We start from the raw sequence: 26,679 nt of genomic DNA, 5'->3' as shown, positions 1-26,679 counted from the left end.
GTTTTGACGTAGTCAATGTAGAAAAGGGGCGTGCCAAACTCGAGCACACGCAGCCACAGCCGTGTCAAGCACTACAGCAGTGATGGTTACTGTATTTTCTGCCATATCTCTTGCACCAGCTCTGGGGCTAGTCTTAGTCCTGATAAGTGGATAAGTAATGATGACAGTCCTGTATACATTCTGTAACATGATTGTGCAATTACGTGCAACTGTAAAATGTATTTGTATGTCTAGTAGACATTAACAACATTCTAATAAATGTATTTCATAGAAGAAAAAAACAAAACTTTTTTCTTTCTTTTACTGTTTTATCTTTACTATTACCAGTTGACAATAATTCTATATACTTTATTTTTTAATTTCCAGTGCGTTCTTTTGGAGAATTTATAATCAACATATGTATTAGATGTTTCGTGCTGTATCTTGTGTAGTAGAGCACAGCAGACCTACACCCTAATTCAACAGCGCACGTATCTTGAGATCCGTTCTTTGATGAATTCAGGAACCTATGGATAAGTGCGTAGAACACAGAGAGCAAGTTGCGCTCAGAATGTGTGCCTTAATGAATCAGGCCCTATAAGTATAGGGTTAATCACTTAATTACTATGTGGTACAGTAGGGTTCACTTGTATTGGGTGGTTGGGGGTATTTATATTCTCTATCTTTTTTACTTTTCACCATACCTTGATTAAACACTATAGTCCTTGATCTACTGGCTCTTATTCCTCTTTGACTGGTTCGGTCTAAATGTATTTTTTCATTCAACAGTTTTCTGATTTTTCCTCTGTTAAGAAAGAGTTCAACTGGATTTCCTCTAACAGCTTTATTCCCCAGTATTAAAGTGTGTTTCAACTCTATACAAGAATTAGATGATCACCACATAGAGGAGTCATTTAATTTGTATCGCACAAACTAACACTGTTGTACTGTACACAAACTGTGCTAATATACCAACAGATTGCAGTACAGGAAAAAAACACAAAACAAAACATCCACATTACAAAAACATGCTATATAGTAAATCGTATAATGCACTCCATACTGTAAGTTACATAAATATTAGATAGCACCAAGGAGTTTTCTGACCATATGTTATGATGGATATTTCCAACTACTAGTTGTACAGAGATAAATAAATCTTACCTGAGGTATGCAGTCTGTGTAAGCAAACATGGATTTACAACGATCCTCCATACTTATATGATAAAGAATACACATAACAATTTGCTTGTAGTTTTCATTTTCTATCAAATTAAAATTTTACATACTGGTTTAAAAACAGACAAGTAAAACAGAAAGAAATACCATGTATGCTTTTGCCGCTGAAATCATTATTTTAAGAAAGTGATTATTTATGAACCAAATAATACAATGCTAGACTAATGCTATGTCTCTGAAAGCTTATGTTCTTCTGCAGCAGTATTTAATTTCTATAATAAATGTATGAGTAGGATATGATAAATACAAAATGTAACCTCTTGATTTGGATTTGAAAAATGTTATTAATCACAAAAATCCATTTTATAAAAATGAAATTATATTACTAAACTACAGATTATAGAGGGAAACTGGGTATTTCCCAAAAGAACTATTGAAGCATATGGTCATGTAGGGTTCTAGTACGGAACTCCTCAATTTAATTGAGTAAGCACGAGGAAGCATAAATTTTACTTTCTGTAATAACTGCAAGCAATGCCGTTAAAGCTTTTAGCTAAGTTTGTCGGCAGGACATGTGCTTCTCATTTGGTCTAGTGCCCTGTTTGACCTTCATGTTTTCCTCAACTGATCTGGCATTAAAGACCAACTCCGGATACTCTTCACACTAAGTGGAGTAAGATATAATGTACAGAAAATAGCAACTTCTACAGCATAATGAAATCGCCTATAAATTGGTTAAAATTATCACTACAATCGCTACAAAAATATACAATAGCCAAATTATGTTATTGTAAAACATGAGTACAGTGTAATTAGATAATACCTTTCTATTTGGTTTAACAAAAAATAACTTATTTTACAAGCAAACACAACAAAGCAGGTATAATCTGAGTACACCTTTGTTTCTGCATTAATTCACACAATAATTCGCATTACACTCCATGTTGACGTTGAAATGAATTGGTACAATTGAGTCTGCTAAAAAATAATGCAACATAACAAAACATATTAAAAGGATGAGGCAAGGAAATAATGTATGTCTACTAGATTTTGAACAGGACATAATTTAACATTAACCCTACAGTTTACTAAAGGAATATTACATTAAAAATATCCTTATTTGTATGTGAAAAATAAGAGCACTACAATATAAGATGTTTTCTCAGCTATTTCTTGTAGTTGAAAATTTTTATTAAAAAATGAACTTCACAAACATTTGTTCATTATTTATCAGATACTCTTCATTTCTATGGACAGTACAAGAGAATTTACATCCCTGGCAATGTCTCTATTTTAATGTTGACCACCTGGACACCACGACTTCTCTTGTCCTTTATGATATTCTCACTATCCATTAACGCATGTAATAGAAGTAAAAGTTAATTGAAGTAGAGGATATGAATTCTAGCAAACATATAGAACAGGCAAGTTATGTCGGTAACAGTAGCTCCTATGAACACCTATGATTTACTGGCATTTCATAGGCTTTTGCCCAATAGCAGAGGATCGCTATAAAAAGTTAATCAGTCATTTTCCTGCAAGTAGCAAGGTATGTGTGAAACAAGCTTGCATTATAGTAAAATTATGTTTACTCAATAGCCTATTTAGTACAAAAAATATATATAGATTTAAAACCAAGTTTGCACGATGAACATTCTATTTCAAAAAGTTTGCATGATTTGTGAAAGCGATATATTTTTACTGTTAACATTAAGGATGTTTAGTTAATACTTTCTTCAGAATTTAAAATGAGCAGAGCAACAGCACAAAAAAAATGAGGACCTTAACAATGAGCTGCATGTAAATAAATAATTAAGAATCAATAATAGTGTTTAATACAATTGTAGGCTATGTCTAAAGCAAAGAAAAGTAAGAAAAAAATACCTTTAATTTTTTGCAATTAACAGATTTCCATTATATATTTGGGCACAATGCTTATTTTATAACAATGCAAAAAGACACAACACAACACTGCTGAAATCCCAAAAAAGCAATCATTTTACACATGGCGGCATTGGTATTCTAATCATAACTGTTTCATCACAGCAATGGTGCCACTTCTCTCACTGAAGTATTTTCCCCATTTGTACCAGTACCATACAGCAAAAAACACCATTACAGTTAATAGAACTGGGACTATTATTCAGAGTATGATGCAGTAGAATGGGGCTGACCTACATTGAAACTGCCTGGCTCGATCTCTATGGCTGTCTCGGGCAACTAGAGAGACCAGGAATAAAAGCATACTTGCCAACCTTTGGAAAATGAATTCCGAGAGATCCCGGGCAGGAGGCGTGGATGGAGGGTGGGAGGGGGCGGGGAGCGGTCAATGGGGTCATTTTGGCCAAACATCCGCTACAACATCATTCTGTCATGGGGCGGGGCCAAAATGACACGATTCATAGCGAACCGCGTAATTTTGACGAGTGAGTTGCCGTATGCGGGATACTTGCCCGCTCTCATGTGAGTCCGGGAGACGTACCAGAATTTCGCGAGTCTCCTGGACATTCCAGGAGAGTTGGCAAGTATGAAAAAGTGGCAGGCGTTATTTTGAGTGAACATCATCTGTACAGAGCAAAGAGATGCAGCCAGGTAAAAATACCAGAAGCATGTCTGATTCTTTGTTTATGTAGGTAATTAAATATGAAGTTAAAAAAGTGGATATATCCTTTATATTTTAAAATGATAATGTTTTTAATCTACTGCAGACAGAAGGGGGAAAATAACCTCTTCATAATTAGAACATATTTACCTTACATTTACAGCCTATGGCATTGCCTACAGGAAAGAGTAATTTTAACTCTGAATTTCTCCTATAACATAGTTGTAGCTATCATACTGATATGCTTGAAAATACAATAAAAATTAAGGCGGTTCCATACAATAAGGACCTGAATCTCTTTTTTTTTTATCTATATTTTGTTTTGTAAAGCAATTTAAAATATCACTCATAACTTGGATATCTAGCACACATATTTGGACAATCCTATAAAAAAAAATGTAGAGAGTACTGACTTGGATAAAAACAACCAGGATCTGAAAAACTATTACAAGACCATTTCTGGACAGCTCAGCCATTAAATATCATCATAGAAATTCACAATGAACTTCTTTGTCACATCCTGCTGCAAATTATAACTTGAACCATGTAACTGCCTGACAGACTTGGATTTTTAGCAGTCACCCATTGGTCATATTAATTTTAGGCAGCAGATGTCACTATTAACCAAGCTGCGATTCTATGCACTGTCTCTTTGTGGTACATCCATTTTGTGCCCTCTTATTTCTCATGTATGGATTATTCTACCTGACTGCACACATTTAAATTTAGTGAAGAACAAATCTGTTCTTAATAGACTTTTGTTTTCTATAGATGTTCTATAGGATTATAACATTGTGTACAAAATTAAAATTGGTGGAATGACACAATATCATGGCATTACAGCAATTTTAGAATAATCTCGGCTCTCCATGGATTGGGAAAACGGTGTAGCCCTAAAGATTATGTAACCGAACAAAGGCACATTGCCTTGTCTCATTATTATGTGCACATTTCGGTGAGATTTTACCTATATATTTATGTGCTTTTTATTTATATACAGCTAGCAACAAAAAGACATGCTGGTTAAAAAGTTAGGTGGAGTTCTTATGTGCACAGCCATGTCAGTTTTTATCAAGTCTTCCTGCACATACACATTTTTTTTAAAAAAGAAACCTATCACCGTATATTGTTAAATATGTAAAATTATTATAGACCACTGAAGTACTCTTAATTAAATATAAAAATAATGCTTGATTATATGTAGTGTTTAGTTCTGATTCTACTCCTCTTTGGTATATTGTAATCTGCACAAAGCATATTGCCTCAAACTAAAACTTCCACACTACTGCTATTTAACTAATAAAAATAATAGATCAATTCTAACATCATAATATATAAAAGTAGAGCTGTGCATAATTACTAGTGAAATATCTTGCAAACTTTAATTACACAGCTGATCACCACTATATTTTGATACTAGATGGTAGATACAGATTGAATTAAATATTTGTTTTGCCATTTTAAAAAATAAATAGTCATTTAGATATTTATTCTGCCATTTCTTATAAACATCAGAGATTTTAGCTTCTTTTCACCCGTTATGCATATGGAGAGAAAGACGAGATTTAAATTAGCACATTGTAAAAAGACTGTTATAAAGAACATCCAATACTTTATTTGTATATATAAAAGTCATATGTGCTGGAATTGTAAAAATATGTATAAGATTTCTCTTGCCATGGGCTCTAAATAAGTGAAAATGTTTGTGGGCAGCTCTATGGCCATAGCTTAAGCGTTATAAAAGGACAATTACCAGATGTACACCATTAAGAGACATTGAAAGTAAAAGGGAAAGCAAACATTTGGCCATATTTTTGAGCTAGGAAAAAGCAATTCTCAAGTGACAGTATTTGCTTATGCTACCATTTCAATAACATTTAGCCTAGCAGACATACTTTTAGGAGCAGAATTATTTTAAGCAATATTCCATACTGACTTCGAGGTGCTCAACATGTGGAGAAAGTCACTATTACTTGTAGTATAACTTACACATATAAGGAAGTGTAAATTAAATTAATAGAGTTTGACAGGGCTGTAATAAGATATATGAAAGATAAACATTACATAATGAGTTTAAGCATTCTTGACATATTTGCCTGGAAATGTACAGATTGAGTTTCCCATTTAGCTCTTGCTGGTTGGAAGCAGTCTTGTTGATCACTTAGATGGTCAAATTGGACAAGATCCGACTCAGCCACTCACTTCCAGCTTGATTGAGACCGGTTAATGCAATTGGAAGATGACTGCACAAACAAGCTAATAGTGTTCATCTTCTGACTGCATTAACCAGCATGCCCAATGATGATCACTGCGTGTGGGTGGTTGTTTTCAGGTTACACACACAATGGTATAGGGACAATAATTCAACATTGTATGTGATATCACAGTATGTTGCCATCATCACAGAAAGCCCCATTTATTATGTATGACTCATGGATGAATGTTTAATCCAATCATCCTGCTGTTGGGTTGCATCAGAAAATCTGGCAAGTAACTGTAAATATGAATTTTGATTGAGAGTAGCTAGTTAGAACAGTGTAAATGTTTGGGTCGGATGTGAAAATAGTTAAGCTAGTGGAGCAAAACGCTAAATTCCCAAACTGGCCCCAAAATACTGCAGACTAATTATCAATGTTATTAATTTCTAAATGTTTAAAAACAAAAAAAATATTTGCACCAAGAAGCACAGGATAACTTCAACTTTTAGAAAGTACAACAGAAAAAGTAATATTCATTTTTTTTTTTTACATTATTAACTACAAAAACATACAAATAACTGTGATAAAAGGTGTACCTAGAAGAACTGTAAGCTTGGGGAGAAGTCCAACTTGTACCATTTTATTTCTCAGGCCAGTGTCAAAAGAGAGGTTCAGTAGAAGTCTCAAGGTTATGTTCAGCAAATCTTCATGGTCACATGGCACCATTTTAGATAATTTTTCAATAATATCCATTTCAGCCTTTTATGAGTAACAGAAGAAAAAATAATTACATTTTCAAAACAGTATTACATAGTAAGCGATGAATATTCACCAACCTAAAATAGATCTTAACAAATAAAAGCTTCAGAAAAATAAATTACAAAATTCCATGAGCATGACTGAGTTTCTGGCAATGTTTTTTTTCATTGTACTGAGCAATACTAACTGCCTACATACTATGCACTCACAAGTTAATGGTTCACAGCTTTGCGACTGCTAACAGTAACAAGAAAGAAATATTCAATACATTCAATACATTACACCATACTGTTATAGATTCATTATTAAACTTGTCATATTTTGGCCAAGTTGAACAACTTATATCTGTATCAGGTAATGAAATGGTCCATATGCAACTGGAAATAAATACTTTTTTAAGCAAACAATGAGTTTATAGCGAACAGAACTTTAGGGTTTATACAAACTCTGGATCACACGCCAAAGGCAACATTAGTAAAGGCAGTAAATCTATTCTTGGCACAGATGGAGCACCTTTAAAGCCACACAAATGTAACTCCAGAGTAAACTTGTGTTGAACCCCCTTAAACTCACAACAATAGAAACAGTCCTCTTGCACTTACTTCACTGGAGGGCCCCCAAGCTTAAGTATAAACCATAAATGAAGATTGTCTGATTCAGCATTATGTCAAAATTTACCTATAACATAAATTATACTTGTTGTTCGCTCCAAAAAGGCTAACTTTTATAATTTACTCATTGAATTTTCACAGCAATTGTTGCCCTAACGCCAGAGTATGCTGCCATCTATAGTAAATGAAAGCGAGAAGGCAGAGTTGTGCAAGCTTTCTATTGGTATACAAAACAAACAAACAAAAAAATGCATGAGATGAAACAGAAGGTAAAGATGACCTGCCCAAATGAGCTTACAATCGAAAAGCTATGGGAAACAACTGATATGTAACGTAATGGAATAACAATTATAAGAGCCACTGGGGTATTTATGGCTAATGTAAAACAGAAGAATTAATCAGCCACTAATATTAAAGCAGTTATTGGCAATTGATGTTTTTACTCACACACATACACTGACTAGGAGCTTCAAACACAAAGGTAATTTATGAACAGTAGAAATGTGCCTGCAGTGCTTTTTTAAAAAATTTGCAGACACACCGAGTTGTCTACTTCACACATTTTAAGATGGATGTGAAACTCTATGTCAATGGAACTGCCTCATAAATGAGGGGATGTGTCTACTTTTGAAAGTTTGCAGCTCCCTTGAAAAAAAAAAAAAAAAAAAGGACATTGTGGAAATATTAAAAACGTCACTTAAAACTCTAACTTTCTACCACTTTAGAAAAACTTTTAAATCATTTTCTATGCAATTGTTATTTTTAAATGTATTGTCTGAATGTGCAAAGGCATCTCAAGAAAAGTATAGGATGAGATCCGATCACTGCCACCTCCTAGAAGATTGATGAACAACATGATACACTTTGGGGGGCACATAGGTTCTTCCTCTAACTTGTTAAAACAATACATTTAATCAAAGAAACACCTATTATAACATATCAGCAGGCACCTTAAACAAGTGTTACAAGTAGTAACAAACAAATCTGACAATAAAGCAGGAAGGAGCTTGGGGCCAGCAGGTGAAGGCTCGGAGGCCATCTGTTGGGCATCACTTCCTAGGATATAGAAAAAAACACAAATCCTTTTGCAAGTAGATGAAAACAGGTAACGCTCCCTAAATACGTTTTCTCCCTCTATCCATTTCTGAATCCTCACACGCTCAGAAAATGCTAAATTGTGCAAAACAGCAGGTGCCACAATTTTTATGTTTACAAACCTAGCGTGTTGCTCTAAAAATATATGAACTGCAAGATATGCTTATTTGTGCTTTCATCACTGTTCCTTAATGTAGGTAAATTTAACAATATGATGGAATGTGCAAAAGCATGCTGCAATCCACAACCACATTCCATTACGATTTCAAGAGCAGCTAAAAAATAAATGCAGATTTCCAAAGTAGTGCTGTTGTTTACAGCATGTTTCTGAACAGAGCCCTATATTTTTAAACTAAGCCCAATAGTATCCCCATTGTTCAAACACTATAATGTCACAGGTTGAACACTAGTTCTAGTTCATTCTAAATCATGTTTCAATGTGATGCAGACCACCGAGCTGGGGTGCATGAACAAAAAATGGAGGACCTTCATGGCCTTGAAAAACACCTCTTTCAATATTGGTTTCCCACCCTCACGGACAGAATCTCAGCCTCAGGTACTGATCTCACCCGGATCCACCCAGAGAGGTATCTTACAAATGCACATAATTAAATCCAAAGAAAGTATTTTTTTGGCCTCAATACGCAACAAATCCCTTTTGAGCATTTCACAGTCCAGGGGCTAGATTTACTAAGCTGCGGGTTTGAAAAAGTGGGGATGTTGCCTATAGCAACCAGATTCTAGCTGTCATTTTGTAGAATGTACTAAATAAATGAAAGCTAGAATCTGATTGGTTGCTATAGGCAACATCCCCACTTTTTCAAACCCGCAGCTTAGTAAATCTAGGCCCAGATCTTCAAAGACCTGGCTACCATCACTACCCTTAAGCGGAGAAATCAGAAAAATCACGCAGGTCCTCAGAGACAGTGAAATTAAGTATTGCAGTATCACCTTTTGCCTCACAGTAAAGTGGCGAACAAATCCATTTCTACCAAAAAACAAAGAGGTGGAAATGTTCTCAACTAAGTTACAACTGCACGTAGAGAATGAGAACCATGACAAACCCTTCCCACACATCCAAGAACACATCCTTGAAAGAAGAAAAGAGCTGTAAACTGAAATCTGATCACACTAAGGAGCAAACCCCTTCAAATTTCCTATGAAGATAATAATGCTGGCTCTGCTTGCAGTCACTCAAAACTCCATGCCCTGACAGAAGAACTTATGGACCTGCAGAACTATCAGCTAAACCTAGAATCAGAACTGTTTTACCTCCTCAGCCTGAGTATTAGCAGCAAGAGGAGTGACTAATGCAGCCATTCCTATTCCAGGAAGTCAACTATAGCAAAACTCATAAATGTTTATAATGGGTTACCTATTACTTGTCTTGGTCTTAAAGCAGATCTTGATTATGCTAACCAGTGTCTTAATTATAATTTCTCTCTCTAGAGGAATTTATCCTGAAATATATTATGCCCCTAGCACATACTTACCAACTCTTCCGGAATGTAAGGGAGACTCCCGCATTTCGCGAGAGTCTCATGGACTGCCGGGAGAATTTGGCAATCTCCCGTATCAGACAGAATTCTGCCCACTTCCTAGTGAAGTGGGCAGAATTAGGTACAAAACGCTGCGATTCACCGGGAATCGCGGCGTTTGGCCCCGCCCCTGCTGTCAAATGACGCGTTTGCGTCATTACATCACAGGGACAGAGCCAAAAATGGCGCAAATTTTGGAGCCCCACCCCCATCACGCCCACCGCTCCCGGGAAGCCAACTTTAGCAAGTTGGCAAGTATGCCCTAGCACTATGGGACAACTTAACTCCCCACAGAAGAATTAGACCACATATATAGATATTTTAAGAATGTGGAGAAAATTGTTCATGTTAAATACCCAGCATAATGCTCTTAATCTTTATTACCCCACTTGCAAGCCTGGATTTATTGTTGCAGGTTTATATATGCTGATGCTTACATTTTCCCAAAGCTCAAGAAATCTGTATGCCACATGATATGGGAAAGGTTGTGCTGTTTCTGTGTACTTGAGCTGATGTTAATGTTACTCAAGAATATTGCTGAAATATTGTCCTAGGGACACAGACTTGAACACATATCATACAAGCAAGCCTTCACCCGTGTCCCCCAGCTGTATGACCCCGCACTACTTCACAGAAGTCTCATACAGAAATTATTAATACCAGCTCTGACTGCGCATGGCCAAAACACTGCTATCCAGGCTACATAAGGAAATTTTTGACTAATCGACTACTTTTCTACTAAGATTTGTATTATGGGTGGTTCAAACAGCAATCTATGACCTAGAAAGCTACTAGCTGAGCGAGGCTTCTATTTGAGCAGAGGTACATCACTATCAACAGGGAATGGGGAAGATAGTTCAGAAACTCTCAATTCTTGCAACAATGATAATTGCACTAATCAAATTTGTATGTACAAGTCAACGGAGATATTAGAAATATTGAAAGACGTCTACATTTCCTTAGACTCACCATGTCATTCTTGTTTTCCAGAAAGATACTGAGCTTCTTCAGGAAGGATACCACGAGGATAAGAAGTTCAAAGTTATCTCTGTCCAGTGCTTTTACTAACATATGAACAATGTTCTTGTTTCTCATCTTCAATTCAGTGCGAGTGTCCTCAGCAAGATTAAGCAAAAGATAGAGGGCAACTAAAAATAACAAGGAAAACAAAACCTGTAAAGACTTTGTGGCAACAAAATTAACACGTAAATGTATGCTTGTCAAATGAGCTGAAATAAAAAGAATATGAATAGCACAAACCTTAACTTACCTTTGGCTGCATAGTTAATACTAACTTAATTTACATTTCTGAGGAGTTTGAACCAGTGCTCAAAGGAAATTAGATTGGCTAAATTAGAAAATGAAAGGCACGTTGCAAAAGAAAGTAAGACAAACCCCAAAAAGTTTTTTAAGTATATAAATGGCAAAAGGATTAAAAAAGATGATATAGGACCCCTAAGAAGTGAGATGGGTGAATTGATAAATGATACTAAGGGAAAAGCAGAGATATTAAACACATTCTTTTTTTCAGTATTTACCAGAGAGGAACAAATGGCAGGAGCAATACATAAAAATGGAAATGAAACCATGCCATTAATTAATACTTGGTTGTCAGAGGAAGAAGTCCAAAGGCGACTGAAGAATATTAAGATAAATAAAGCTCCAGGTCCAGATGGCATACACCCAAGGACCCTTATGGAGTTAAACTCGGAAATAGCTAGACCGCTATTCTTAATTTTTTAGAGATTCAATCTCATCAGGCTCAGTACCAAGGGATTGGCGAATAGCAGATGCGGTGCCGTTGTTTAAAAAGGGGACGAGATCACAACCAGAGAATTATAGACCTGTAAGCCTGACATCAATAGTGGGGAAACTACTGGAAGGTATTTTAAGGGACAGTATTCAGGATTACATGGTACGCAATAAAATTATTAGTGGGAATCAACATGGATTTGTGAGGGATAGGTCAAACTGGTTAGAGAATAGGGAACAGAGAGTTGTGATAAATGGAACATTTTCCAATTGGTCAAAAGTCATAAGTGGAGTACCTCAAGGTTCCGTGCTGGAACCACTCCTTTTTAATAGATTTAATAATGACCTTGGTGATGGTTTAGAGAGTAAAGTTTCTATTTTTGCAGATGACACTAAACTCTGTAAGGTAATAAAATCAGAGCAAGATGTAGCTTCTCTACAGGGGGACTTAAATAAACTGGAGGATTTTAGCGGCCAAATGGAATATGAGGTTTAATACAGATAAATCTAAGGTTATGCATTCAGGGATCAAAAACAAGAATGCAATCTATAAATTAAATGGAATTAATTTAGGAGAATTTATAATGGAAAAGGATTTGGGAGTGCTCGTAGACAGTAGACTTCGCAATAGTGCTCAATGTCAAGCAGCAGCTGCAAGGGCAAACAAAGTATTGGCATGAATAAAAAGGGGCATAGATGCAAGGGAAGACAGTGTAATTTTGCCACTGTATAAATCGTTGGTAAGACCTCATCTTGAATATGCAGTACAGTTCTGGGCACCACTCTATAAAAAAGATAATTTGGAACTAGAAAGGGTTCAGAGAAGGGCGACAAAATTGATAAAGGGTATGGAGTCATTAAGTTATGAGGAAAGGTTAGCCAGTTTAGGCATGTTTACTTTAGAAAAGAGGCCTCTAAGGGGAGATATGATTACTATGTACAAATACATTAGGGGTCAATACAGAGAGCTTTCATGGGAACTTTTTACCCCAAGGACCATACACAGGATACGTGGTCATCCCCTAAGGTTAGAGGAGAGGAAATTTCAAAACCAGCAAAGGAAGGGGTTCTTTACAGTAAGGGCAGTCAAGATATGGAATTCATTGCCAGGGAAGGTTGTGATGGCAGATTCAATAGATATGTTTAAGAAAGGGTTAGACAAATTTTTAGCGGAAAGGTGTATCCAGGGATACGACCGGTAATTTAAAATGAAGGATAGTAGTGGATATAGGGTAAAAATAGGACTGCAATATTGAGTATGGGGGAATTTTCGAAATTGAAACAGATTGGCGGTTGCTTACTCTGGATTAATTTCAAATATAAGTGTAGGATCGTAGGAGATCCAAAATAGGTTGAACTTGATGGACTGGTGTCTTTTTTCAACCTCATCAACTATGTTACTATGTTATATGCCAGAATGATATCCCGGCACTTTTGCTCCCCACTTCCTTAGAAGCTGGTGACATGCTTGGCCAGGTCGTGTGCAGCAGAAATTTCAAACTGAGCACTGGGATCCCTTTCTGACGTCTTAGGGCTTCCATGCCAGCCCTGCAGAGCTGAGAAGGAAGATAGAGGGCCTCTAGAAGTCAGACTCTCCGATATCCTGGAACATGTCATCTTGAAATTTATATGTACAATTACCTTAAATCTACTTGAATATTTGCAAGTACAGCTTGATGATTGACAAAATGTAATTCCATAGCAGAGATGGTTAAAAATTAAATGTTTGGACACTTGAGGGCAGTAATCAATTGGAGTCTATGTAGCCTTGTTGATGAAACAGAATTAACGACTCTGGGTAAATGTAATAATGGTTGGATTCGTCAAATCACCGATTTTCGGTGATTGCGACAGCCATATTTAAAAACGGCAGTTCTTTTATAGGCAAATCTCACCAGGTTTTGCCTTTAATGAAGTAATATCCTCTGATGAAGTTATATATACTATAACTAAATGCGTCACCTAAACCAATATTGTTAGCATAACAACATTTATTTTTTATTTCATTGATGAAGCTGTGAAGGACTTAATAGAATTTGACCTTATGAATTGTGAATATATGCACACGCATTGGGAGACTTTATATTAGTGCATGGACTGAGGTCTGCAGGGTGTCAGCTGCCTATCCTCATTGCGCCATGGATCACTTGGAAGTAGACTCCACAACATCAGTTTGGACTAGCAACGACAGCCTTATCAGACAATTATTTGCAGTTAAAGAGTTGCTACTTTTTGAGCTGTCCTAAGGATCGAGTGATTTGTCCATAACAAAGAGCTCCACAAGTGACTTTTACACTGTGGGTAGAGGTGAAATCTTCCCCGCCGGCGTTGCATCTTGAGAATGGGACACGTGCATATCCAACAGTGTGTGCACACCCATGCTTTTGTTTAAAGTGGAGATTACATCAAGTCATTATGCTTCACAATATATCACTAAATCTACCATAATTCACACAGCGTAAGAGAGTCCGGATAAGTATATGATTTTTCTTTACCTGCTTATGCAAACTGCATGTCATGCCAGTCCATTATAGACTATAGTGTACAAATTCAATTAGGCACAGGTCATCGGATATATATTTTTGTATGCTAAAGTGGGGAAGATTCAATTCGGCCACATTATTCTAGGAATAATGCAGCGCTAATAGTATTACCGTTAATACAGTAATTTTAACCCGGATTTTTGCTCAAGGCCCTGTGGGTTGTGAACAAAACTATGTGTTAAAATTACCGTAACAACGGTAATACTGTACATTATTACCGTAGTAACGGTAACAGTGCGCAGGCTGCATTATTTGTAGAATAACGCTGTGGCAGGATGGACCGCCTATGCCACCCTGTTTGTTGTTGCTGGGAACCGGCTGGGCTCTTTGCCACCATCCCCTTTCGCTATTCCGAATACGACCCGCCTGCCGCAGTGGGAGGGGCCTGCTGCCACCACTGAGCTCCATTTATGGCACTCAGAACCACGTTCCTTCTGGGTACCTGACACTGCTAGTGTGCCTCGTTGCTGGTGTACCTGGGCTGGTACTCCTGACCTCTTAGTAAGGATCAGGGTTGCTGTGGATGGATCCCCCCCTGGCCTATCACACTGACCAGGGCTGCATGGGTAGCAGGCAGAGCGGTGGTACTAAAAAACTTGGGTCCAAATCTCAGAGTCAGCCGGAGAATGGATTAGTTTGGGTCTAATCTGTAGGTCACAGGATTTTCAGCAAGAAAGATGTTTTCAAGTAGGTCTATGAAGCAAGATGTTTATTTGCTCTCACTGGTTAGAGGTGTCAGTGATCAGGTCAGATGTTGAAATCAGAAGAATACATTACATGCTCACCTTTTATATAGTCCTAACATAACGCCTAGCAGCGGTAAGCCAGCCCCTTGGACCTAGTTGGCTCCAACCCGTCTAGAATATTCCCTCAGATCTCAGGATGTAATCTAATTTTGCATCTAACAATTGAACTTCCACATCCCCCCTTCAGATGTTCTGTCTCCATTGTTTAGAGTTCCCGTCTGTCTAACAGGACCTGCATTCAGGTAACGGCCCCCTGTTGTGTATTCAAGTGTTGGTCACTCACATTGAATAGACTTAATTATCCTTAATGAGGATATCCTCTAGACTACACAACAGACTTACAAATGCTTATCAGAATTCAAACATATACCTTAGACATATATGCATTTTCTTGCACCAAGATATGCAGAAGGCTTTCAAAACAAAGACTTATTGTATCAGGTACACATCAGAAATAAGGTATTTGCTTTTGAAAGGTTAAAACAGAAAAAAAACTAATTTTCTACCCTGGTCTCAGAAATAACGATTTCCTATCTCCCAATATACACAATATCAAAAATAAGTGCAATGTATATAAATAAGCTCCCTGCGCTATTTACTTTAAATACATTTATACCAAAAGTTATTTATCAGTGATCCAGTCACAGCGGCCAAATTGAATTGGCTCCAGTCTGTGTCAATAAGGATGTGACCGTACCCACAATTAATATATTGTTGGCAAATCATGTCTATGTGCTAAACATCTTGAGACCAAGTTATATGTGCATTTTACAGTGTACACCCTGGGGGTATTTCATTTGTTACAATATTGATGTTTTTTTAGTGTTATTGATAGTAATAAATACATTTTAGATTAGAAGATGGACTTTACCGTTTTTGTTTTTTATTTTTTCGCCTTTAATAAAATTGCCATTTTAAATATGGCCATCACAATCACCGAAAAACTGCAATTTGACATATCTGATGCTTAATACATTTACCCGCTCAACTGATGTTAATAAAGGAAAATATACAAAGCAATCTTTTTCCCTATGCACAGCGATGCATGTCTTTTATGGTTTGCTATTTGTTTTATGTGTTACTTATTGCCATCACTGTTCTGCTGAACATATTATTGCCAACTAATCTGCACAGAGAGGACATAAATATGAAATATCGTCTATTAGATATTAAAATGCAAGTAGCTGCTTTCTTTTATTACTAAAAAATGCTTTCTGAAACTACAACCCAAACTAAACAATTACACACTCCTTTTTTCACTCCCTTTCTCATAACTCCCCTAAGATTCTCAGAAACCTTCCCAATTCTGCACCTGTATTCGTAATTTATGATTGTGACAGGATGGACGCCTATGCCATCCTGTCTGTTGTTGCTGGGAATCGGCTGGGCTTGCTTTGCCACCGTCCACTTTCGTTATTCCGAATATGCCCCTCCTGTTGCAGTAAGAGGGGCCTGCTGCCACCACTGGAGATTTAGTTTAAATAACAACAACGATACCACAGTTTGAGTACATCACTCTGTTCCAAATGGAACTCGAAATATTGGAAAGGGGTTCATAATGCAACAGGATAACGACCCTAAGCACACATTTAAACTGTGTATTAATTATTTGAAAAAGTAAAGAAAAGCAGTAAGTTCTATAAATGGCCTCCTCAGTCACCCGATCTAAATCCAATTGAGAAACTCTGGAATGAATTAGACAGAAAAGTTTGTGTAATGGCTCAAACAAATAATAAAAAATTAAGGAAATGTCTGAACGAAACCTGGAAAGGCATAACTTGTGAAACTTTAAAAAGCTGGTGTCTCGAATGCCCAAATTATGTGAAGCAGCGATGCACGCAAAAGGAGGACACATTTATGAAAAACAAATGTATTCTGAAATTTGTTATACTATAAAATTATAAATAATTTTGACAATATTTAGTTACAATATCATGTGAAACATTATTATGAATAAATATTTTCATTATTTCACTACATTTAGTCTTATTAACAATATTTTTCCTTAGCCAAAGACTTTTGCACACTAATATACATATATATTGGTAAAGTCATTTTTATACGGTATGTATTTTGCTTATAATACAGGAGGTTTGTTTTATATTACACTACCGGTCACAACGGGCCCTGGATGCCAGGCTCTGGCAGCAATCGGCTGTTCTAAAAGCACCAGAATACTCAAGTATTGTGTGTTTGTGTCGGACGGGGTGCTTTTTGTTTATTATTTATGTTATTTTTTTGTTGCTGATTTTTTGCTTTATTCTAAAATAAAACGCCAGTCATCATCATCAGCAGTATATGATGATGACTGACGTCTCTAATACATCATGATATGCTTAGCTTATCTTAATACAATTTAAATGCATCTTCATGCAGACGCAATTAATATATGTTGCAGAGTCGCACAAATCTTAAGACATGTGCAACTCAAAATAAAAATGTAATTGCGCTATTTTTTCCTGCACGTATTTTACGTCTGTTTTGGATACCTGGGGGTAAATGTATCAATGTCCGGATTCTTCAACTCCGGCGAGAGCGGCGTCTTCAGCGCTTAAATTCAAAGCGGCGCTGCCTTGTATAGGGAAGTTTCCCTTTACAAGGCAGCGCCGCTTTAAATTTAAGCACTGAAGACGCCGATCTTGCCGGAGTTGAAGAATCCGGACATTGATACATTTACCCTCTGGTTTTATAGTCCTACAGAAACATTTCAAGGACTAATCTTTACTAGATGTTCTTTCCCACAAACTGCTTGTAACTACATAGATTATTGCACTTGATCCCTTTTCACTGCTTTGAAAGAGTGATCTTTAACCACTGTCAGAGAGCTGATGATTTTATACACCTCAGATGGCTGAAACAGCTTTCACATTCTTTGTATGTCACAATAAAACAAATTACAGACCCCAATATTAATTGCAGCCCCCCCCCCTCTCCATACCACACCAAGTCATAGATTTTCTGAAAGTAGGTATTCTATAGAATTTTAAATTAGTATTCCTGATTTTGCGCTCTACACTATTCTCCGGCATATGTTGATTAAAAATAAATCACTATAAACAAATATTTAAAGTGTGTAGAGTCCATTAATACCACATACATAGTTCTACAAGATTAAAACTAACAAAAGTCAAAAGCATGCAAAAGTGTAATAAGGGAGATCAGTTATCTCTCATCAATAAATGCAAATTTACAAGAAAAAACAAGCATTCTGTTAACTACATATCCTATTTTTTTACTTAAAAGTTAATAAAACGTCTGGACCATAATTATAAGTATCATACATTTTCTAAGTCACTACAGGTGAAATGTTAACATCTGGGGTTCGGTACGTTATACCGGTGCTTGGAATGCCAACACCCGGTATAATTCTGATTTATAAAATATGCCTACTTACAATAATGAAGACAGAGCAGATGTCTGATAACTTTCTGCACGGCTGGTAAACATTCCGATAGTAGAAAATGTCGGCGCTATAAACTGATGTCATTTGTAAAGCAGAGAGTGTTTTTATATATTTTTTTAAAGTGGCAATGGCAGGACCCTAAATCTAACCCTAATCTATGGATTAGTTTCTCATGCGGCGGGTCCTGGCATTGTCGTTTTAATAACAAAAGTATCAGTGTCTGCATTAAAAGTGATGTAAATTTGGCGCTCCACCATTTCCTACTATCGAAATGTATAGCAGCCATGCAGGAGTGTTATCGTTCATCTGCTCTGTCTTTATTATAGTAAGTTGGCTTTTTTTATATATCGGAAGTACTGCAATCAGAATATTTTGGTAGTTTTACCGGGTGTCGGCATTTCAAGCAGTTATAACGACTACCACCGAACATCTGCTGGAGATGTAACATGAACATTATAATGTGTATTATCTTTGTAAAATATATTAAAATCAGTTTAGCTACAAGTGAACTAATTAAAGATTACCGATTTCTAACAGGAAGATGTAGGCATTCATTACCAAATATATTTTGGTGCTTTTCAGTTGTTTTCAAAGTCTTGTGCTTAGATGATCCCACATCCATACATATATACAAACATGACCATGTTAGTTAAGTCTTAAACATACCCCGTAAAAGCTGTTCCTGCTTGACAAGAAGTCCCTGGTATTTTTTATATGTTTTCTCATAATCTTTTTTCAAGGACGGTGTCTCCGAATCATCATCAAGTATTCATCTTCGTTAAGGAATATTTGGTTACTCTGTTCATAGACTGTTTTCTTGTTGCATAACTGTCATTATTGTGGCGTAATTTGATGTACAAAGTAATGTTGATAATATGAAAAGTGAATTTTTAAAGTAGATGTCCTATTTTGAAAAACACATTTGGGTATATTTATCAAGTGGCGGTTATGAAATACTGGTGATTCTCTGCGGTTTACTGTCTTTTTTTAAAACGCTAATTTTATTAAAAGACAAAGCACATCAGGTTTTGGCATTAATAAATTTTCAGTTTTTTCATCACTGCCGCTTGACAAATATACCCCATTATAATAATATTTTAAAATCTAAAACTTATGCCAACTACACATAACAAAAATGCTATGACAACAGATTATATAATATTAATGGCTGGTCATCTAATACAAGCAAACAGTGAAAAAATGCTTTGCCTGATCTGCATTTAGTTCCAGCTTTTCCATGTGAAGATGGTATTTAGGTGCTTGTAAACGACAGCTTTGCAGGTGCAGAGAATTTAGTTAAAAAAAAAAAAAAATAATGGGTGGATTGGGGCAAGTCAGATACATTTTCTACATCTGAAACAGCACAAAGATATAGAAGTAAAATGGTGGTTTTGCCAGCCTGATAATTAAAAGGTGCAAAAACAAGGTTTACGGGTTAAACTTCAATGTTAATGCATTTAAATTATATTGAATTCCCTGGAAGCCTTCATTTCGCAGTTCCTCGCAAACTGGCAGACAAGACATATGGATGATAAACAACTCCTTTATCACCTTACTTCCACAAGTTGCTAACAAAAAAAATCAGATAAATGAGGGGGTGGGACATAGGAACACTGAAATACTTCGACACAACGGGCCTGAGTCAATAAGGAGAGCAAAGCATAAAAAAGGAGTAACTTTGCACCTCTGTGAAACCATGTTGCAATGGAGGGGGAGGTAAAATTTAAAATATTGCGACAGATTTATAGTAGGGATAGGGCATGTCCTAGATCAACTCTAAATTTCAGTGTAATAATAAAGCTATCAAGTATTTGTGTGCTACATGAAAAAGCAGCCAGTATTTTCTTTACATGCAAAATAACAAACTAATTTGCACCCTTGCATTGCAACATGGTTTATCCCAGAGAACATTTACTCTTTTTTTTTGCCTTACTTTCCTTAATGATTGAGGCCTAACATTTGCATTTAAGTAGGTAAAAAAATAAATAAAAAGTGTTGAAAAGCTATCTCTGGAGTTTCAAGTTCAGAAATATTTGATATGCAGCAGGCATGTATGTGCATAAGCACAATCAGGCACAAATCAGCAGAAATTTGCATTTTTGTATTGCGCTTATGGATCAGTGATTTGCAAGGTATTTATGACTGAAGGAAAATTTGCTTAATTATTTTTGCAAATTATTAATTTTGTGTTAAAATGCAGCAATCATTTTCAAAGGATATCTGCTTTCTTCTTTTTGGCTAATTCTTCTTGCCAGAGTTCATGTCGTTTTAACTCATGGTCGATGATGTTCATGCAAAGTGCTCCAATCTTATAATGTGTGATTAACCCATGAAACTGAGAGAAACTGGATAGAAAAAATTTAGACATTCAAAGAACAGATCTAGCTCAGCCAGACACTTCCTAAACTACTTTATACTTCACCCATTATTAAGGTGTTTAACAGATAGCTTATTTACAATGCTCAGTCAGCATATAATAAAGATGAAGACATATTCTTTTAACTTCATGGAGTAATCCAGCACTTGTCAGATTGAGGATCATACTATATAATGCACTCATATACAAGTGCATACAAGTTTGGTGCGGCTAGTGATAATCTCCTCAAAAGCAGCATATTTTGCTGCCAGGTTAAATAATTATTACTCCATCTGTAGCTTAAATGATGATCAAAACTTATAATTGTTATTTCCTTTAAAATGTATGAACATAAAATGCACTGTTCAATCTTACCCTTCCCAGTGCAGCTCTGTTATAAAGTAAACAATAATGTAGTATTTCCCTCCCTGCATCACAAATGACACCACCATCCCAAGTCTTTGCCACCTAGCCATGCACTCGGTTATAGTCACATAATCAAATTTTACTAGACAATCATATATTAATGATTCCTCAAAAATGTAAATAAATGTTGTTCACATACTGATCAAAGTATCTTTTGATGTAGGAGTGCCTTATGATTTAATTATATGCAATATATAAACAAACCTGTTCGATGTTAAATATGGCAAATTCAACTGCCAGTTTTTTGTATTTTTTTAAATCAACTGAATTATCGTTTAATCTCATTACTTAACTGCATATTTATTCCCAAATTTGTCAACCATGACCATAAACAGACATCATTAACACATTTTTATCTCATAAGAGTTAATACCTCTGTTGAGAAAGGACCCATTCTAAAGTTATCCAAAACCAAGATCTCAATGAGTTTTATTTCAGTAGCACAGGCAGTAACAATCAACCTAATTTTATTCAGCAAGTTATGCTATCTCCCGGGCAGACTTCCTACAGCTAGCCAGCATCAGAGCAGTTACGTTTGGAGAAGCCAGTGCAGAAATGTGCATAGTGCTGCCTGACAATTTAACTGGAAGCAGAGCAAGGCTGTCAGGTGTCTGTTGCTGGGCCAAGTTCCTCCTCAAGTCGCACAGCTCGATTGTTGGTAAAAACAGCATAAAGTACTGACTAAAAGTCTCTCTCCCATTGGAACCTTTTTTTATTGTCAACATAGTGCACAGGTCACTCCATAGGTAAGTAAAACAATAACACGAAAAGACACGGTAACAGGCCCGATTTAAGTATCTCTGATACCACATTCACATTGCCGCCCCTAGAATATCCTGGATTTTTTTAAGCCAGGTTTTTGCCAAGTCACAGAGCATCCCTGCTCAGACCCTCCGTTCACACTGCACCTTGGACCCGGGAATTTCCCGGGTCAACTCCGTTCATACTGATCCCGGGTGTGCCCTGGCAATAAGAGAGTCATCACAAGAGGAGCTTTGATTGGCTGAAAAATGGCGAGGTCATTTAAAGGGGACTTTTTTTTTTTGCACACAAAGATAAGGCATGACTGTTCACAGCATTCCTTTAATCGTGGCCGACGAGTCACTACTGTGTACCCAGGAGTTCCTGGTTCACTGCGTTGTTTGACTGTTTTTTTTAGAGCAAATGAGAGCTTGATGCAGCTGTTAACACTGTGCTATGAGAGGGAGGGAAAATACTCAACGTCTTTATTTGCGCAGGAGGAGAGCTTTTGTCAGATCCAGCATTTCCTCCATGGGCCAGAGAATGCAGACACAGAGAAACTTTCTGGTCTACTGTGGAATCTCCCATTTCTTCTCTCTCTCTTCTCTGCAGCATTGAAATGACGACATCCTTCAGCGTTCCTAATTCCCCCCCAATCAGCTTCTTTCTGTGAGACCCGGGTTGAAAAATCCCGGTCGCACCGTTCACACTGCAGATGACCTGGGATTGACATGGGAATAACCCTGCAGAAGTCCCGGGTCTAATTCACGGGTCATCAGATCTGGGATTTTGCACTGACCCCGTTTCACAGAGTCGTAAGAGCTCACCTGGCAAAAACCCGGATTTTTTAGGCAGTGTGAATGGGGTATGAATATCACAGAATTTTAAAAAAAAAATGTATTTGAAATTTAAAACATGTAAGCAATGCACATTTTTACATCAGACATCGCACACTTACCTGGAGAAACAGAAAAATATATAAATTATATTAGTGGCTAATTCTACACTTTGCTTCCAGTCTTCCCTTAATACTCTAGCAAGCGCTCCAAGGGCAGTTTCTACAAGAGAAAAAGAGAATCCTTTAATCACACTAATAAATGAGACACATATAAAACAATGGGATAAAAAAAAGGAGTGTAGGGATAACAGCGCTGCTCTAAAAAATATGTATAAAGCTGCCAAAGTGGGTCTGAGTGGGACGAATTCCAAAACTTCCCAGTATAAACAAATAAAAATACAATGTTGACCCACGGCGCTAGAAATAGCAGCAACACGATGGAAATATAATGTAACAATTCTCAACATAGATGGTATTATACAAACAGGAGACACTTATGTAAATAACCAAAAAAAGATTTATTTTGGCTTGGTACAAAAAAAGGGGAAATATAGTGCCCAGAAATGGCTGTGATGATACGGATACAAAGCAAACAGTAAAATAATGTATTTGTATGAAGTGGCTATTTTCTGTACATGTGCAATGTATTTCAGCATAGAACACATACAAAATCCATAATTTTACACAAGTGGCCAGCTATGCACTAACTTCTATTCATATTGTTAGATTTAACTAAAACATTCTATACTAATGATTCATCAAAAAGTAAACTAAATGTTCACATACGGGTCAAGGATTGCACTGATGGAGTGGCTTTGATATGATTAACTATATGCAACATATCTGTCAATTACATTAAATCAATGTGTTCTATGCTAAATTATATATTACATTACTAAAAATTGCTAGTGTATGGTGCTCTCTCTGAGTGAAATGCACTAAAGTGTCATTTTGGTTTTTAGTGGCTATTTTCAAAAGTTTTTTTGAAGAAAGCTGTACCCATAAAGGAATAATGCCACTTAATGCCATGTATGTGAGTTTAAAAGTATATAAAAGTAAAAGTTTTCAAAGAGTACACCAAAATTAAGGTTTTCAAATGACAATTTAAATGAGTCAAAAAAATGATCTAATTAAATGAATATTAATCTAAATGTGAAGTTCCCTTCTGTTCTCATTACCTCTAACTTTTGCTCGCCAGTTACATTTCACATCTCCTCCTTGGGCTCCCTGCATATTTATTTCCATTGTCTTTGCTCTTCTTTCAGGGTCTCTAAACCTGTTAGTTGCACCCACGCAAATGGGAACAGGTTTCAGCCTTGCAACCCAGTAAGCTATGTAGAGTTGTAGTATTGTTTGTTTACTCTATTGTACTATCATGTCATGTACTATCTTGTCTCACATTATATATGTGCGTAATATATATATAAATTTTTTTTATATGATTTAAAATTATTAATATATGTAAATTATTAGCGTAGTGCGCCAATTTATGGGGAGTGGGTCACCTGAAGATGGACTTTCCCACAACCCAAGCACCCAGACTCATGCCCTTAATCAAGAGTCCTGGGGCCCGGCTGACTTGTCTAACTGGCGGAGATGAGCCCAAAAGGAGACTGTTCCCACAGAAGCCAGTCCAGAGCAGCATAGCGGTGAGAAAAGTGACTCAATTGAGTCAATTTTTTTACCAAAGGACCCCCCAAAAACACGTGGATGAACCTGCAGGCTCAGGGGCCTCAAGCACTGTAGTGAGTCCCCACTCACTACAGACCTCTAGGGATCCTTTTCACTTTAATATACTCTTCCACACCTGCTACATCCCACCAAATTCTAATTTCCTTAGCTAATAATTTCTCCAGAACCCAAAAGAATGTATCTAATGACTCTCTCATTATCATTAGGAATTTCCTTGATTTCATTGAAAATTCTTTGACAATATTCAGTTCTCTTATTTTCAATATTCTCAGATCTAAACACTTTCATATTATAAATGAGCAGCCAAGCTTAAAGTGCAAACAGTGATAACCAAAATATTTAAGCTTATAAAGGCGCTAGTAGTGATCAATTAGTGATAAACACAAAAAATATATACTTAATTGATCTGGGAGCTGCCTATATTCATTTGATACCTGTATGCGAGTGTCACGCCTAAAGATCAAAACACAAAAAGACAGGGGCGCCACACATAGTGTAATTTGTTTATAACAAATAGTAAAAAAGATCCAGTTATGCCCGTACCAAATAAGTGAATAATAACAGCTTATTTGATGAATGCAGCAATGTGACTTTGTAGGAACCCCTTTTTCCGCTTTATCTCCGGGAATATGTCTCATAAGTACTGAAACTCGTGCATGCTCGTGATCAGGGATCCCGTCAAAAAGGCCTTGAAGGAATCCCAGATGGGAGGTGAAACAGCTGTACGTACATTTATGGCAAAATAACCCTCCTATTGGGACTCTAATGTGTCCCCATCCTTCAATAAATGTCAACCAGAAGGGGTTGAGTTTCCAAAATACTTGTCCCCGAGGAGTATTAAACTAGTATTAATAGAGGAGAGTGGTCAGAGATTCCTCTAGATAGATATGTAACATCCAAGGCAGCCAGCAATAACTTCTTAGAGATAAGTCCCAAGTCAATTTGGGAAAAAGCATAATGCGAGATAGAATAACAGGAGAAACAAACTTCTGCCGGATGCCTCAGACGCCACACACCCACCAAGCCAATCTCATCCACCAGACCAGCAAATTTCGACTTCCCAGCATGTGTAGAATCTCCCGACTCCCTCCACCTATCAAGGGCAGGATCCAGCACGGCATTAAAGTCCCCACAGCAAATCACAGGAGTATCAGGAGATAATGAGATGAAATCACTAAATTTTTTCAAAACTTCACAATTATAGGGGGGCAGGACATATACAGCCAAGAGATTTATACAGATAGAGTCAAAAATGCCCCTCAGAAAAACGAATCTACCCAATGGGTCAGGTTCCACCACCTCCAGGACAAAGTTAACTCTTTTACGTATAAGGAGAGACACCCCCCTGGAGTGGCAAGTGTGAGTGGCACGATAAGCCCAACCAACCCATGGTTTCTTGAGAGCAAACAGTTTGCCTCCCACTAAATGAGTCTCAGTGAGGCAAATAACATCCGCTTCATATTATTTTTAGTTGAGATATGACCAAAGACCGTTTAACTTTATCATTTAGACCACGAACATTCCAGGTCAGAAAATAGAACCCCGTCTCAGCTTCCCAACCGCCATAACACTAGGGAATACACATGACATAATTCAACATAAAAACCAACCCACCAGACCCCGGCAGACACCCAGCCAGTAGACAACCACAATAACACATACAAAATCAATGAACCTCGACATCTGAAAGTATTTGCATATAAAAACAATCTGACACTGCATTGAACTTTAGTAAACCTAACACTCCCTACCCTATCCAAACTACCTCCCACCCCGTACATCCACCCCCAACTTAGACATACCCTGTGCCCACTAAAACATCCCCTCAAACAGCCTACACAGCTATCCTTATGTAGGTATGGAAGCGCAAGTATATGCTATAGGAGAAGGGTAGACCGTGACCCTTTAAGCAAGAGGGCCCCCCAGACTATACATCCACAATACTACTCCTCCAACATCCCATAACCATCCAGTCAATAAATACAGAATATCAGAGAACATCAGTCATACTACCCTAGAATTCTCACCCTCATAAGTAACTAAATAATGTCTGTGTAAATCAAAATCACTTGTATAAACAGGAATTAGTATATGTACTGCATAAAATTATCTCAAACACTTTTCACACTTGAGTCATACAATGATCAATTAAGTCAGTTTACCCCAAAAAGCCAATACATCACCAGGAACATCTTCAATCTGGGCGTAGGCCTCTAGGAGC

The 26,679-nt window shown here is 36.9% G+C and overlaps 1 protein-coding gene across 1 annotated transcript in view; it reads right to left on the bottom strand.

The window, feature by feature from the left end:
* The window catches only part of KIFAP3 (kinesin associated protein 3), a 198,182-nt gene that overhangs the window by 113,413 nt on the left and 58,090 nt on the right, over nt 1–26,679 (bottom strand). Inside the window, exons 6-11 of the mRNA XM_075182739.1 lie at nt 22,887–22,986; nt 20,626–20,750; nt 19,072–19,170; nt 10,931–11,109; nt 6,555–6,717; nt 1,144–1,244 (exon numbers count right to left, since the gene is read on the bottom strand). Of these exons, the coding sequence (XP_075038840.1) occupies nt 1,144–1,244; nt 6,555–6,717; nt 10,931–11,109; nt 19,072–19,170; nt 20,626–20,750; nt 22,887–22,986 (767 nt within the window). The remainder of the gene's footprint in view (nt 1–1,143; nt 1,245–6,554; nt 6,718–10,930; nt 11,110–19,071; nt 19,171–20,625; nt 20,751–22,886; nt 22,987–26,679) is intronic.

This window comes from Mixophyes fleayi, chromosome 8 (genome assembly GCF_038048845.1).
Source record: "Mixophyes fleayi isolate aMixFle1 chromosome 8, aMixFle1.hap1, whole genome shotgun sequence".
Classification (NCBI taxonomy): domain Eukaryota; kingdom Metazoa; phylum Chordata; class Amphibia; order Anura; family Limnodynastidae; genus Mixophyes; species Mixophyes fleayi.
This window is presented reverse-complemented; position numbering and strand designations above follow the sequence as displayed.